Source organism: Mus musculus, chromosome 11, assembly GCF_000001635.26.
Source record: "Mus musculus strain C57BL/6J chromosome 11, GRCm38.p6 C57BL/6J".
Classification (NCBI taxonomy): Eukaryota; Metazoa; Chordata; class Mammalia; order Rodentia; family Muridae; genus Mus; species Mus musculus.
In genome coordinates, this window is record NC_000077.6 from 116,257,794 (window position 1) to 116,274,802 (window position 17,009).

Sequence of the window (17,009 nt, forward strand, 5' to 3'; positions counted from 1 at the left end):
AGGGCTACCAAAATGGCATCCTATTTCCCAGACGGTGGAGGGGACCCTATCAACTGAGATGTCGGACACTGAGACTAAGCAGCCTGCATCTCGAAGGCATAGAGGTGACCTGAGGCCCTGAATGAAGACCAACAGAAACCATCCGTCCCCTGTTCGGTGTCCCCGAATGGAGTTTCCACCTGTGCAGTCTCTACTGCGTGAGCTTGCTAACACCCAACCTGCTGATGAGGAACAGCTACATACAGCAGACAGCCTCGGGTCCATGGGCACAGGCTGCTGGCTACACTCTAGACTCACCCTCACACAGAACCTGGACCAACTCCCCGCACGTAAATCATGCTCAGTAAGGGAGAGGGAAGTGCTGAGTCTCCCGCACTCCCCTTTAATCCCAGGGTTAGAGGCCAGCTGGTCTACGTAGAAGCTAGCTAGGACCACACGATGAGAGTTCGGTGACATGATCACTACAGGCTCCAGGAAGGAGCACCTATATGATTTCACAAGTAAAAAGTTAATTAAGGGGCCAGGCAGTGATGGCATACACCTTTAATCCCAGCACTTGGGAGGCAGAGGCAGGCAGATTTCTGAGTTCGATGCCAGCCGGTCTACATAGTGAGTTCCAGGTCAGCCAGGGCTACACAGAGAAACCCTGTCTCGAACAGCCACCCCCCCCAAAAAAAAAGTTAATTAAGTAGGGCTGACAATGACAAGATGTCTCAGGGGTAAAGAGCTTAACCCCCAACAATGGCAGCCTGACAACCTGAGTTCCATCCCTAGAACCCACACAAAGAAAAGGAAAAAACCAACTGCACAGGGCCTTCTGACCACCACATACTGACATACACCAGAGCTCTTGAGTACACACACACACACACACACACACACACACACTAATGGCCCTTAGGTGGAGCTGGGGAACCTTTGGAAAAGGTCCCAAGCAGCCCCACTCCAGAGCTTGTCTTCCCGTGGAGTTATTTGCTGGCAGCTCCTTCTCTTCTTGAAGAAAACAGTCCGTGCACAAAGGCCCCGCCAGCAACCCTGACAGTCTGCGGACAGCCCTTCACCTTGAGAGCAGGAGGCTGAAGAAAGCTTCAGAGTAACTAAAGTCACTGTCACTCACAGACAGACCCGACCTACTTACTGTACTCTAAGACAGGCTGTCACGGCGCAGCCCTACATGGCTGTGACCTCACAGAAATCTGCCTGGTTCAGCCTCCCTGGTGGCAGGATTGGAGGATACTTGCCACCAAGCCTGGAGACCTGAATTCAATCCCTAGAAAGCACGTAGTGGAAGGAAGAAACTAACTCCTTCTAAGATGTGCTCTGACTTCCACATGTGTACACACGGCCCCACACATGGTAAGGAAATAAAATATAATAAAAGTTTAAAACTTAAGACAGTGTTCTTAGCTTGAAATCTATTTTTAATAGTAATTAAAAGCATAGGAAAAAACCCTTTGATCCCAGCACTCGGGAGGCAGAAACAGGTAGGTCTCTAGGAGTTCGAGGCCAGCCTGGTCTATAAAGCAAGTTCTAGAACACCATTTGCTACATAGAAATCTGTCTCAAAAAGCCAAAAAAGCAAGCAGGGAGAAAGTCAGGTGTGGCCCTCACACTTTAATGCCAGCACTCAGGAGGCACAGGCAGGCTGGCGCTGTGAGTCTGAAGCCAGCCTGGTCTACTCAGCAAGTTCCAGGCTTCGGAATGAGAGCCTACTTCAAACAAAACCAACCATGGCGCAGGCCGAGGTAGAGCTCCATGGCAGAGCAACCGCCTCACAGGCTTTAGGGTCTGGGTCTGACCTCAGCCCTGAAAACCTCTTCCTGTAGCAAAGCTCTGCAGACTCATCACTTACGGCGCTACAACCATGTGCAATATAACAGTCTGATAACAGCTAACAGGCAGGCTGGAAGAGGCACACCTGCTATTAGCTGCTTGATGAGATAGACAGAACGTATCCATTTCACTCTATAAACACACAGTTAAACTCTGACTTAAAGGAACTGACAATGGTTGGCTGGGTTTCCTTCCTTATTTACTTGAGACTGAACTGTGGCCGCTTTACTGTTTTTCTTCCCAAAGTCATCAAAATCTTGGTCAATCCTGAACGGCCTTTTCCTCCCGGTGCTAGGGTCTGGTCTGTGGTCTCCAGCGTGAGTAGCTTGCCGCCCACGCCGCACCCCAGCCCCAGCTGCTTAATGAGTGTCTATCCAGATGTCGGCCCTGAGTCACAAAAAATCCAAACACTTGTTTATGTGTGTGAGCCCACTCACAAAATAAAGAAACGTAAAAAACTAAAGTGAGCTCTCCAGTCCTCTAAGAAAAACAAACTTCTCAGTGCTGTTGTGTCATCTGCTTTACACAAAGGAAAACCGTGGCAGAGCAGAACGCAGCACAGGCCGGCACATAAGGAAAATCCTTCAATTGCTAAAAAGCTGCTTCCGACCCAAAGCAGCCCGGGTGGGAAGTGGCTGTTAAGTCTGGATGTTTGACATCCTCATGAACACGGGTAGCAGTGCAGGCCCAGTAAGTGCCAGGCTTTCGCAACTCCTGACCGTACCCCATTGTTTTAAAGATGCCCTTCACCTCCTGTGGAGGAGCTCTAAAGGGCCTCGCTGTTGCCTCAGGAGTACTCTGGGATCCCTATCTTTGGGGCGACATCTGCTTGTTCACAGCCACAAGCAGGTAATTATGTCAATAAGCAGCTTCCAGTACATGCATGGCCATGACCTGCAGACCACACACAGAACCAGATATTCTGGTTCACCCGGGCTCTTGTGAACGGCCCAGGAATGAGGGGTGGCCCTGAGGGCAAGGAGGTGGGGACAGCAGGTCAGACTCCAGGAGCCTGACAGCAGTGCCCCTGCTACTCCAGCGTGACCCTCTGCGGTGAGCAGCCTCTTTGACTCCTTTTCCCATGACTGTCACTGTAAATCTACCCCATAAACGTAACCCCTTCACACCTGACTTCACAGAGGTGAGCACCACGGGTCCCCTCCTCACCTGGACGATGGCGGCCTCGTTGTCGGCCAGGCCCAGGAGGAAGATCCTCACTTTGTCGATCTTCACGGGGACCGTCCGGCCTCGCCACTCCACCTCACTCATGGTCGCCGCCTGCTTGGCTCGAGTCTGAGTGATCAAGGCCTGCACAGGAGTTTAGGTCAGAGCTTTAGCAGTTGCTCTGTGACAGGGACAACAGCCTGCCAGGCTCTCTCTCTCCAACCAACAAGGACACATTGCAGCATGCAAAATTCCTCATTTTCAATGTCTCCCTGGTATCATAAATTTTAAGTTTATGGAAAGTCAAAATTCTTCCCCCAGTTTTAAAATTTCTTACTTTTTCTATGCATCTGTGTTACTTGCTCAGGGAGGAAATAGGTTGCCAGATATAATGGCTCACGGCTGTAATCCCAACACTTATAAGGCTGAGGCAAGAGGACTACCATGAGTTCAAGGTCAGCATAGGTTATAGAATGAGCACGCACACACACGCACCCACACACACACACACACACACACACACCCACACTCATATGTACTAAGTTAATGTGTAAATATTTAGGGAAAAGGTTTCCAGGAGTGGTGGCACACACCTTAATCCCAGCACTCGGAAGGCAGGAGCAGGTGGATTTCTATGAGTTCAAGGCCAACCTGACCTAATCAACATAGCAAGATCCAGACCAGCCAGGGCTACACAGTGAGATTATAAATCAAGTGTAGTGACATAATGCCTTTGATGGTGCTCAGGAGGCAGAGCTAAGCAGATCTCTGGGATCTGTAGGCCAGCCAGAATTACAGAAATAAGGCCAAAATACAATACACACACGCATGTTGACAGTAAACATACATATAAGTTGAATACTTAAAATATTTAAGGAACATCTGAATGTAGATATAGCTATAAATATGCATACAAGAATAGTAAATATCCCCAGAGACTGGAGTGTGTATTACCTCAAGTTTTTCAGCAAGGAGCCCCTCTGTGCCCCCAGACCTTAGTCTCATCTGCATGAGCTCATTGATAGCTGACTGGTCCCCTGGGAGAGAAAGAGAAGGGAGGGGAATCGTTTAGGGTTTTGTGCCTTCTTGACAAGCCCTCAATTTAGTCCAGACTGACAGTTCCTCCCTTAGTGAAATGGAACACACTACCAGCCCGTCCATCGGCTCTGAAGGTGACTCTGTTCAGAGCCTGGCTGGAGCCTCGGGAACACTGCTAACAGCGTGGTCTAAGTTCTCAAGGGCTCAATGTCAAGCTGAGCCCTAAGTTTAGCTGTGGACTTTAGAAACTTTGGGATGTTAATGTAGGTGCAACTGTACAACAGCACTGCCACGGGGCTGCAGATGGCTCAGCAGTGAGAGCATTCGCTGCTCTTACAGAGGATCCAGGGGATGTGTTACCCTCCTCGGACCTCCTTAGGCAATGCATGCGCATAACACACATAAACGTGGACAGGAACAGAGACACAAATATTAACATCTTTCAGGGAGATGATGGGAAGGGAAGTTGTGCAGGTTTGGACTCAGGGAGACCTTGAAAATTCTCTAATCTTTCACTTAGATATACTGTATACCTGAAACTTCTCCAAAACTGTAAGATAACATTGGTTGGAAATTCTAAACTGTTCTTGGGGAGTGGAGAAAATAAAGGGATTCAAACAGAAGCCAAACAGCCAAGGTCTGTAGACTGGAGTGGGGCTGTCAAAGACAGCTCTTCATCATTGTCGTGTGTGTGTGTGTGTGTGTGTGTGTGTGTGTGTGTGTGTGTAACACAGTATACATCAGACAGCTCTACTATTACTATCATTACATCTAAGGCTAACCCAGCTGTACCGTGTGGTGCCCACCCTTAATCCTAGCACTTGGGAGGCAGAGGCAAGGGGTCTCTATGAGTGAGAGGCCAGCCTGGTCTACATGGTAAAACCCAAAACCAAGCAAACAAACAAACAAACAAACAAACACTCTCAGGCCATGGCTAGATGCTGAAACACAGGGAAAGTCACGCAAGCCTCCCAGCAAGCCAAGTGAGGCGAGGAGCACCGCACTGGAGCACCACACCAGAGCCTGCTCACCAATGTTGTATGCACAGTAGCGGATGTTGGGCGAGATCTCTTCTACACGCTGGTTGTACAACACAGCCTGCTCCTCTGTGAATGCACTGGCTAGCTTCTCATAGATAGTTCTGGGAGCAAAGAGATGTCAGACATTCTTAAAATATGGAAGCTGTATTTAAGAAAAGAAAACTCAGGAAAACCATGTGGTTAAAACCAAAACCCAGCCCTCTGAGGGCATCTGCTGAGTACCAGGAGGAGTGGCATGCTCTGAGAAAGAAAATGTCCTAGATTCCAAGAAGCCAGTCACAGGGTTCTGCAGCCGGACTGTGGCTGTAACTAAGAGCAGCCATCGTTTCTGGACTGGAGGACTTACTTGCATTTGTTGAAAGCCTCAATGGCAGATTTCCACTCTTGATGTTCAAAGCGCAACATTCCTGAGAGGTAAGCCGTGTAGGCCTGGAGAGAATGCAAAGACCAATAAGCAAGGAACTTTTCACATTTGTTTTGTTGCTTTTGGGGTGCTATGGAAGGAACCCAGATTTCTGTGTATACTAGGCAGGTGCCTGACCACTAAGCTTCATGCTTAGCCCACAAAGAACTGCCTCAGCACAAAGACCCAGTGTTCTGGCCCCATGTCCCTCCCTCCCTCCCTGCCTCCCTCCCTCCCTCTTTCTTTTTGAGAGACATGCAGCTTCTCACTCCGAAGCTCGAGCTGGCCCTGAACTCACAGAGTTCCCCCTGCCTCTACCCTGAGGGCTCCGGACGAAAGGTCCTGCTTTGGAATAAGACTGACTTTTCTTTCTTATTCAAATGTGTGTGTGAGTGTTTTGCCAGCATATGGGTCTGTGTACCGAATGTGTGCCTGATGCCCAGAGATAGCATCACAGCCCCCTCACAGGAGTTACAGACAACTGTGAGCTGCCATGCTGGGACTGGGAATTGAACCCAGGACCTCTGGAAGAGCAGCCTGTGCTCTAACCACTGAGCCATCTCTCCAGCACCATCAAGTTGACTTTTAAAGAGAAAAACTTACTAAAATGCTAAAGTGTGATACACTCTTATGATTCACTTCTTCCCAGGAAAGAACTTCAAAACAAAGGATGCCCAGGGCACAGCTCAGGGCAGAGCATCATACGCCAAAGGACATTGTTCATTTCACTTAATAACTGGTCTCTAGACCATCACATAAGCATCAGAGGTTGGAGTAGGTAAGTGTTACTGTGAGAGCCTCAGTTTGCAGTTTGATCCCTGGAACCCAAATCCCAACCGTTTTCTTCCTCAAACCATGTCACCCTACACCCACACCCACATCCCAGACACAGTGGTCAGTTTTGTTCAATTTCAACACCGCCAGGCATGACGGTGCACACCTTAAAATCCTCCAGCATTCAAGAGACTGAGGCAGGGGAGTGTGAACCTGATACTACTAGATGGAAAGCCTGCACTCTCCCACGTGACTATAATCTTGGCACTTGTTTAGCTTGGCTAGATGGTTGAGTGCAGGTTAAGCCTGGACTACATAAGACCCAGTTTAAAAGAACAAAAGTAGACTCGGAGAGACGGCTCAGCAGTTAAGAGAGTTAACAGCTGGCTGCTCTTCCAGAGGACCCAGGTTCAACTCCTCACACCCATATGGCAGCTCACAGCTGTCTATCACTCAGAACCAACATTTTTTTCTGACCTCCAGGGGTAGCAATCACACATGTCCTATACAGACATTTATAAATAGTAAAATAGCCACGCATGAAATAATTGAAAATAGGGCTGGAGAGATGGTTCAGTGGTTAAGAGCACTGACTACTATTCCAGAGGTCCTGAGTTCAATTCCCAGCAGCCACATAGTGGCTCACAACCATCTGTAATGGAATCTGATTCCCTCGTTTGGTATGCATACATAAAATAATTAAAAACAAAACCAAGTTGAATATAAGCTTTACTGTCTTTGTCTCTCACTTCCAGCATGCACATAGAATGTAGACATGCAGGCAAAAAGCTACACATACCAGATAACTTAAAAATAGTGAGCGTTGGGCAGTGGTGGCACTCGCCTTTAATCCCAGCACTTGGGAGGCAGAGGCAGGCGGATTTCTGAGTTCGAGGCCAGCCTGGTGTACAGAGTGAGTTCCAGGACAGTCAGGGCTACACAAAGAAACCCTGTCTCAAGAAACAAAACAAACAAACAAACAAAAAATTGAGCGTAACCAGTATTATATATCATCTCTAAAAAAATTCATTGCCAAAAATATTCCTGGGAGCTTTCCCAGATATAAAATATAAACTTGTCTACCTACTCACTAAAAGAAGCCTGTTTTTATTAAAAGACTAGAACTAATAAAAAAACAAAAAACTGAAAAATAAGATACACTAACTTAGCCCTTCAAAGAAAAATCGGAACTATAGCTCAGTTGTAGTTTGTGCCTAGTAAGACACTGCTCTGTTTAGTTGCATTTTGTTTTGAAGTCATGTGTCTAATTTCCCCAATGAGGTAAACCTGGATGATCGTTAAGACAGAGACCTGAGCCTCTAGCTTGGTCTTGGCATCCACCCGGTTGCTCTCACACAAGCGCTCCAGTTCCTCTGCATGCTTCACGGCTTTTCGAAGGCGAGACAGCAAGTGAAACCGTTTCCGCGGCTCGGTGTTGGCTTCCTGTTTGAGCTGCATGGCGTAGCTCCAGGCTCTTTCTGCATCCATCAGCACCAGCAGCAAGTATCTACAGCAGAGAGCTGGGAGAGTGAACAAGGGCCCAGTGCACTCTGAGGTACAGTGTGCTCTTATCTTTTCTCCTTCCTCCTGCCCCTCCCTCAGGACTCCTCCCAGAACAGCATCTCTGGCACCATCCAGGGCTATACCTCACAGTTATAGTCACTAGAGGGCATATCTCACGGAAAAGTCTCTACCACCTCAGGTTAGGCCACCCCAGGAGCAGAACCCAGTCAGAAACAAGTGCTTAAGTGGTAGGAGGTTCTGTTGGCCATGGTGGCACCCACTGCTAACCCCAGCATTCCCAGGGTTGAGGCAGGAGGATCTTAAGTTCCAGGAAAGACTGGGCTACAGAGTGAGACCCTATTTCAAAGCAAGCAAGCAAGCAAGCAAGCAAACATCCAAAAACCTCAGAGACAGTTATGCTGTGGAGTGTTGAAAGGCTGCGCTGGAGGACCTGTGCCTTCACTTACTAGGCTGTGTGACTGGGGAACACCGATCTTTCTGCACCTCACTCTGTGCTAATACACACAACACTGACCACAGCCAGCACTTCCTCAGGAGGCTTTAAATTGTGGTCTCATTACTTTCTTTCCCCTCTTTTTTTTTTTGGTTTTTCGAGATAGGGTTTCTCTGTATAGCCCTGGCTGTCCTGGAACTCACTTTGTAGACCAGGCTGGCCTCTGCCTCCCGAGTGCTGGGATTAAAGGCATGCGTTACCATGCCTGGCTCCCCTCTTTCTTCTAATGGAAAGTATACTCAGAGCCAGCCTCATAGATGGTGGCAAAGTGCTCTCTCTATAACTGAGCTAGGTGCCCAGCCACCAGTTTGTTTGGTTTTGAGGCAGAAGCGTATTAAGTGCCCAGGCTGGCCTTCTCACTCTGCTGCCCACCAAAGTCTTCAATCTCAGATCCTTCTGCCTCAGGCTCCCAAATAGCTGGGATTACAGGCCTGCTCCTTCAGGTCAGGCTACTTAATCTTTTAAAAAACAAACAAACAACTCTGTCCAAGCAAAATAAAGGATCTTGGGGCTGAAGTTTGGGGCAGAATGGCCATGGGGAAGCAATTCTAACTGGGCCTCCTGGGATCATCACTCTGTCCTGCTCCTTCCATCACGGATTCCATTTCAAGCTTTCTGCCCAGGCACCACACACCAGGCTCCCAGCCCCCACTTCCCAGGCACAGGGCAGCTTGCAGAGCTTTAGTGTTCCTTCAGTCCTCAAACTCACTAAGCTGCTCTCCCTCCCCAGCAGCCATCCTCCATGTCAGTTTCCTCATTAAGTGCGCCCTGCTCAGTCCTCCCCTCCTACCTCCTCCATGCTTAGAAGTGCTCCCTGGTTTTGCATCTGACCCAGAGTGCTCAGCAAAGGCCTCTCTTACCCCTCCCTCTTGTGTCAGCATGGCATCTAGCTCAGCCCCAGCTATACACTGCATCAGACTTGGTTTTTTCTCGGGAGGTGCAGGTGGGCTAAGGTGGTGGTGTTAAGACAGGATGTTTTGTGCAGACCCAGCTGTCCTGGAACTACTTCTGTAGCCCAGGCTAGCCTCAAACTCAGAGGACCTCATGCTTCCACCTCCCATGCCGGGATGAAAGGCGTGCGCCACCACCCCTGGCTCTAAGACGTTTTTTGTAAAGAACTCACGCTTTAGGTTCTGAGGACCTCAGTCTATCACTTTTCTTATTAACAAAACGTAAACAATTCTTAAATGAATTAAATCTTTTTTTGTTTTCTTTTTGAGACAAGGTTTCTCTATGTAGCTTTGGCTGGCCTTAAACTTATAATAGAGAGCCACGAGCCTCCACTTTCCAAGCACTAGGACTAAAGATGGGCACTTTTACTTTGTGTATGTATGTGTGGTAAACACACCTGTGTGTGCATGTCTACGTGCATACAGCTGGAGGTCAGAGGTTGATGCTGGGTGTGTCATCTCTATAGCTTGTCTCCACTTTACTTTTAGAGACAGATCTCTTGGCTGACTGGCAACTGGCAAACCCCAGGAATAATGCTGTGTCTACCCCCCAGTACTGGGTCACTATCCAGCTTTTACTGCGGTGCCAAGGATCCAAACTCAAGTTCACATCTGAATGGAAGCACTGTACCAACAAGCTATCTCTCAGCCACAAAGCTTAATACAGACAGACAGACAGCAAGGAAACCATGTGCTCCGAACTGAAGCGCTAGGAACTGATTTCCTGGAGACGCTCTGTACGTATTACTTATATTATTTCACAGACTGATCTCTTCCAGGGGCAGGGGGAGCAATTTGAGACAGGGTGTCAGAGAGCCCATGCTCAGCGCCCTCTTCTGGTGTCTAAAGATAGCTACAGCGCTCGTACACATAAAATAAATACACAAGTCTTAAAAATACTCAAAAACAAAAGAGAGAGCTCTTTGAAATTACTAAGTGGTCAAGGACAACCCTGAACTCTCAGTCCTCCTGCCTCCCTTCCCAAGCATGGGAACACACACGGGTGTGTGTGCTGACACATCCACCTTTTTGTGCTGCTGTAGATCGCGGCCAGGCTTTTGTGCATGTGAGACAGGATCTACCCCTACTGAACTACACCCCAACCCCAGCAGCGGCTGCTGAGCAAGCCACTGCTGTCTCTTCACCTCTCCGTGCAGCCTCCCCACAGAGCTGCTCAGAGGGCACAGGAGGGGGTTCAGGGGCTGGGGTGCTGTCTGCACGGCTCAGGCTGGGTGTGTAATAAGAGACTTAGAGCCTGCACCTGTTATCAGTCAGGAGCTCCTCCGTTACTTTCTTCCCCGTGAATTTGTGTCTGTTCCCCATCTTAAAGTTGAGTGTTTTCCGGAGGCGTCTTTGTCTTCGAGAACAGTAGCCCCTGCAATGAAATACAAAACGAGATCCATTCAGCCAAGCTGGTAGTACTTTGGACATAATGCTCTATAATAAAGTAAGGGCAAAGTTCAGAGGACTGTTCATGGTGACCACTGACATCATGTCACCTGCCTAACAGCTAACACACATAAGCCAATGTGACTGCTGGGACAAAATACAGTTTCTACACACCCATAAATCATCTGACATAAAATGATATTTTCCCGATTCTTGGTTTTCTGATAGGGTCTAACACTACAGCACAAGCAGGCCTGGAGCTCACTAGATAGCCCAGGCTGGACCACAGATTTCAAGGCAATCCGCCTGTCTCCATTTACCAAATGCTAAGAGTACATGTGTGAGCCACATGTCTTGCTAAAAATACTTAAATATTGCCCCATTATCAGGTGGTTTTGTTTTTGTTTTTTTCGAGACAGTCTTTCTCTGTATAACCCTGGCTGTCCTGGAACTCACTTTGTAGACCAGGCTGGCCTCGAACTCAGAAATCCACCTGCCTCTGCCTCCATTATCAGTTTTTTAAAAGACTTTTTTTTTTCTTAAATTGGTTTATGTGTATGGGTGTTTTGCCTACATGTATGCCTGTCTATTACTTGTTCACTCTGGTACACTCAGAGGCTAGAAAAGGGGTGTCAGGTCCCTTGGAATTAGAGTAGTTGTGAGCCATCATGTGGGTGATGGGACTCAAACCTGAGTCCTCTGGAAGGGCAATCAGTGCTCTGAACTGCTGAGCCACCATTGCAGCCCCACAACCACAGCCTTAGAGGTTCCAGGACACAGACTACTAAACACAGAGCCAGGCATGGCAGTGCACACACAACACTCAGAGACTGAGGCAGGAGGAGCAGGGGTTCTACACAGTCAGCCTGAGCTACGAGACTGTCTCAGAAAAGCCAAATCAATATATAAATTAGGAAAGTGTAAAACTGAAATCTACCAAAATGCCCATGATACTTGCTTACCTCTAGGCTTAAAAAAAAAATTCATTCATTTTGGTTCTATTGTTGTAACAGTTTATAAATTCGAATTCTATGTGGAACTCAAGAAAAGAAGGAAAGAAAGAGCCAGCCCTGGGCCTTGGATTGGAAAAAATACCAACCAAGGGGTGTGTCACTACAGTCTGCCTAAAGAAAAGGAGATGAACATTCATTATGTAGCACACTGAGTACAGTTCAACTTTGTTGCTGGAAGAAAAAGAAAAGAGAGCACAAGAGACAGTCTTTGTGGAGTGTGGCCTGCAGAAGAGAAAGTCTCTGTGGAGGTGTGGCCTGAGGAGGAGAGACAGTCTATGGAGTGTGGCCTGCAGGAGAGCACAGCTGTGGAGTGGCAGCAGTTGCGGTGCCAGACAAATCTCCAACATAAGGACAGTGATAATCAGCATATGGTTACTAGCACCTGTCAGCCTAGCGAGCGCACTTCCATGAAAATCTGTTGTGTAAGAAAGCCGTGGGGTAGAGCTGCTCCCAACTGTCATCGAGCAGAGCCTCGTTAAACAACTGGGATGCGCAAGTCCTGTGACTAGAGATAAACAAGCGCAGCCCTAAACAAGGGAGAGTGAGTTATGAATTCCCTTCAGGAAGGGAGCAGCTCCACACAGGACATTCCACAGGTCCCGCTGTCCCTGGAACTGCAGAGCAGCACCTGCTCAGCTCCTTGTTCTCCGCTCTACTCCACTCTTCCTAGGTCATCAGTGAGGCCCAAATTGGGGCCAGGGAGATGGCACCGAGGATAGAGGTATCTGCTACCATGCAGATGACCTGAGTTCCATCTTTGGGACTCACATGGTGGAAGGAGGGAACCAACTTCCTCAGCTGCCCCCTCAAGTGTGCCTCAGCAAGCATGTACCCATATACAAACACACGTGAACACAAAACATATAAAGACACTGAAAAAGAAGTGAGTGGAGAGATGGCTCTGGGGTTAAGATCAAGTTCTGTCTTCCAAAGGCCTGCGTTCAGTTCCCAGCAGCTCATCAGACGGCTCATAACTACCTCTAGCAGGAACTCTAGCTCCAGGGGACCCAACACCCTCTTCTCTACTCCACGGCACCTGCCCAGAAGAGAGCAGCAGACTCCCTGGAACTGGAGCTACAGGTGGCTGTGAGTCAATCTGTCAAGCCAGCCCAAGTCAGACTCAAAGAAAAGCAAGATCTAGGGATACACAGCAGAGCACTTACCCAAGTGCCTAAGGTTCTGGGCACCCCCCCCCCCCCCCGCAGGACCATAAACAAACAAACAGCCTGAGACTGGCAGGCATGGAGAGCCACACCTGTGCAACTACCACGTGGTAGGCTAACTTAAACAGATCCTAACTTAAGGCTTAAACAGATCCTAACTTAAGGCTAGCCTGGGCTACGTAGCAATTCAGAAGCCAGCCAGAATTATATAGTAAGACTCTCTCAAAAAGCCAAACAATGAAACATGAGCCAGGTGCCCACCAGTAAACCGAGCTCTTGGCAGTCAATGAGAGCAAGCTGGAGGCCAGCGTGGACAGCGCAGATGCGAGTCAGAACACCTAACCCAGACACCGGATCTAAAGCAGATGCGCCCGCCCGGAGGTGGGATGTAGCTCAGCAGTAAAGTTCTTCCAACCCCAATGACCTGGGCTCTATCCCCAGAAAAATAAAGTTGCATTTGAAAAGGGCACATTCGCATTCTAGTATATGAAAAAAGTGACTGCAGGATACCTAGCTAAGTAAGGGGAGACTGGGGTCAGTTGTGTCAAAGAGGCCACCTGAAAGGGTTTCTGCAGACCAAGCCTGAGTCAATTTAAGCATCAAAATAATATTAGCTGATGTCATAAAATCAACTGGACACTACACAATGTACATGAATATACTAAGAGCCTAACAAGAATGCACATTCACGGGATTTCAGAGTTCCTTCTTATAAAATACTTAGAGGAGAGTGACCTTACAGGGAGAATATCCCTGGCTCCTTAATCAAAGACAAACAGACCTCAGCAAGCACTCACACCATGAAGAAATTATTTTTATTCTTTATGTGTGTGAGTGTTTGACTGAATGTATGTCTGTACACTACATACATGGAGTGCAGGCAGGGGCCAGATGAGAGCTTTCAGCTCTCTGAGACTGGAATTCCACACGTGGTTGTGAGCCACCTGGATGGTGCTTGCTTGCTTTTTTTGGAGGTTTTTTTTTTTTTTTTTGGTTTTTTTTCGAGACTGGGTTTCTCTGTGTAGCCCTGGCTGTCCTGGAACTCACTCTGTAGACCAGACTGGCCTTGAACTCAGAAATCCGCCTGCCTCTGCCTCCCAAGTGCTAAGACCAAAGGCACGTGCCACCACTGCCCGGTCCTCTGGTGCTTTTCACACTGAGCCATCTCTCCAGCCCTCATAAAATGTTAAACTTAGAATACATACCTTTTGAAAATGCAGTATAATGCTGAACCATCTAGGTACATTTTCCCAGATAGCAGAGTGAGCAGGAGTTTAACAAAGGCAGCTACGTTAGAAAATGCCACAATTACTGCACGGTGTGCAGGACACTAACCTGTACCGCTGGAAGTCTCCGTGCCGTAAGCCATGCTGCTGCTGCGACTCCTTAATGATCTGCAGAACTAGAGCCTAGGTCAAGGAAAAGCTTCCGGGGTGAGAAGACAGCAGGTCAGGCGCTGCCCCAACGGCACACTGAACTGTGGGAGCCCAGGGATGGTAGCCTCCGATCCTTTTGTAACTTTCCAATAGTCACTTTATCAAAGGACAAGGCTAAGTTTATACTTTTATGAACTGTCCCAACTGTTACTATTTTCAGACAGAACTAGAGGGCAGTACTGGTAGGGAGTCTCAAACCCAGCAGATTGTTCTAAATGCTGCCTCAGAGGTACCCACCTGGATCTCACATGCAAGGAGACTCCAGTTATAAATGTCAGGTTCTAACTACACAGCTATATGCCGCAGCCAGTGCTTGCCAAATTTACATCTTGTAACGCTCAAAATCTATGATCAGCACAGTGTCAACCAAGATACGCCAATTTCCATTAAAAAAAAAAATCCAAGTTTTTCTTTTTCCTGGGCATTCTAACATGTAGTAAGAACAATAATACCAGAGCAAAAAGCAAAGTACGAATCCACGAGAATTTACATACACACACACACACACACACACACAAAGTGCATGTTTTATTTCAGAAATTCCTCTAAACCACCTCCATTTGGTATGCATCTCAAAAAGCCACAAGGGACTCCAACAATAGTATATGCCTATTATCTCAGCATCAGAGGGGACGGCGGGCGATGAGAAGCAGCTCAGGGCCAAATTGGGCTACACAGCCAAACTCTGTCTCAGAAACCAACAAACCAGCTGGAGAGGGCTCAGTGGTTAACAGCACTTCCTGCTCTTCTGGAGGAATCCAGGTCGGCTCCCAGCACCCACGTGGAGGAACTAAACATCTGTAAGTCTAATTCCTGGAGATCCATATGTTCTTCAGGCCTTTGTGGGCACCAGGCACACATGTGATACACAAACATGCAGGCAAACACACACATAAAATAAGATAAAGCAACATTTAAAAGTATTTAAAATAACACGTTAAAAAAAAAAAGCCACATGCTATTAGAACCACACAAATGATATATAAGCTAATACAAACCAGAAAATGTTTCCTGAGGGTTGGGAAGACTGCTCAGCTGGTAAAGGACTTGCTGTTAGCAAGCATGAGGTCATGTTGGGATCTCCCCAGAACCCACGTAAAAAGGCCATACTGTTGTTTGCACACGTAATCCCACAGCTGGGATGGCAAGAGACAGAAAGATCCCTGGAGCCCACTGGCCATACAGTCTATTCCAAGTAGTGAGCTGCACTTTTGGAGGGAGACCCAGTCTCAAAGGTAGAGAATTAGGAAGACGTTGACCTGTGACCTGCAGACACAGCACCAGCGCTTACACCTACACCCATACCCATGCGGACTTGGACACTCAAAAAAAAAAAAAAAAAAGTAACTCCTACAGTTCTTCGAGAAGAGTCCAACAAGATAAAATGCCTTACAGACCTACTTTTGAAAAAACAAAAAACTATACACATGATATTAACAAACTAAAGTAACTACTATTCAAAACAGGTAAGCAGCAGCTTTCCTGGAGAGCACTCTCCCTCCATTTTCAAAGCATCTCGCTGTTTTATGACCCAGGGTTCGACAGCTGTCCGACAACAGCTCCACGCTGAAATGTCAAGGCTGCAGTTTCCCCTCCACAGTCCGGTGGCTCAAGGTACCGACCAGGAGCTCTGTGGGGTGGGCAGGGTGTCAACCCCGGCTCAGCCCTCCAACTGGACATCTGAGGGGCACAGAGGGAACCCTGCCTACCATCTCTATACCCCTTGCAAAAACAAGCTCCGGAAAGCCAGGACGAGAGGCAAACCATGCACACGGGAATGCCGAAAGTGAAGGGCAGGAGGCAGCGGCGCACCTCGGCTCCGCAGCCCGGTGCTGGCCCCCGCCGCCTCGCCCGCCCCCAGCCCTCCGAGCGACACGTAGTCATTGCGAGTTAGGCCACCGCTCGAGGATACTCTCCAAACTCAGGCTGTCCCCGAACTCTTTGTTTGCCTTCGATCCGGCTGAAGGGCGTTCGTTTTCTTTATTCTCGTCTCCTCCGGCACTGCGTCCGCCACCGCTCCCTCCGCCGCCGCCGCCGCTGCCGCTTCCACCACCACCACTACCACCACCCGGGATCTGCTTCTCAGCAGCCATCTTGCCCCTGAGCCGCAAAGCACGATGGAACGGAGCAGGCGAGACGACCAGCGGCGAGAGAGAGCGGCACTTTCCAGGCTGGGCCGATGGTACACTGACGGACTCCGCCGCAGACCGCGGATGTCTTGGGCCTCTGTGGTGTGTTGGTGTGCGCCTGCGCCTCCTGGGTTGAATTCGTGGCTGTTGCTGGGTCTCCGCATTTCTAAGGATTAGCCTCGCTTCAAATCTACCAAGGATAGGAGGACCCGAGAAAGATGCCCACCTCATGCATCCTTGCACCCAGAGAATGGTAGTGTACGCCTTTAATCCCAATACCGAGGAGGCTGAGGCTGGAGGATTGCCTCGAGTTGAGGTCAGTCTGGGTTGCACAGTTAGACCTTATTTAAAACACACACACACACAGACACACACACACACACACACACGAAGAGGCCTCGGTCAGAAGGCAGTGTCCCCAATAGGAGCTTGAGACCCGTGGCCTCCTCTAGATCATGTGACCATCCAAGTATGACTTTTATTAATCTTTGCGGGCGAGTACACCAGGAGTCTCAGTCTTGTGCCAATCACGGCAGGTGAAAAGAAGCTGGCCGCGTAACTCAGTCTACCCTTTTGTGTTACTAAAGGAGGTTGCAAAAAAATGTATGACTCCAACCCTTCCCCCCATCGGAGTTCAGAGATCAGCTAGTGTGGAGTACT

General features: G+C 48.5%; 1 protein-coding gene across 1 annotated transcript in view; it reads right to left on the reverse strand.

The window, feature by feature from the left end:
* The window catches only part of Srp68 (signal recognition particle 68), a 29,052-nt gene extending 12,628 nt beyond the window's left edge, over window positions 1-16,424 (reverse strand). The window contains exons 1-8 of the mRNA NM_146032.3: window positions 16,133-16,424; window positions 14,120-14,186; window positions 10,481-10,594; window positions 7,564-7,759; window positions 5,422-5,504; window positions 5,067-5,176; window positions 3,952-4,034; window positions 3,001-3,141 (exon numbers count right to left, since the gene is read on the reverse strand). Of these exons, the coding sequence (NP_666144.3) occupies window positions 3,001-3,141; window positions 3,952-4,034; window positions 5,067-5,176; window positions 5,422-5,504; window positions 7,564-7,759; window positions 10,481-10,594; window positions 14,120-14,186; window positions 16,133-16,313 (975 nt within the window). The 5' untranslated portion in view covers window positions 16,314-16,424. The remainder of the gene's footprint in view (window positions 1-3,000; window positions 3,142-3,951; window positions 4,035-5,066; window positions 5,177-5,421; window positions 5,505-7,563; window positions 7,760-10,480; window positions 10,595-14,119; window positions 14,187-16,132) is intronic.
* Window positions 16,425-17,009: the final 585 nt, after the last annotated feature.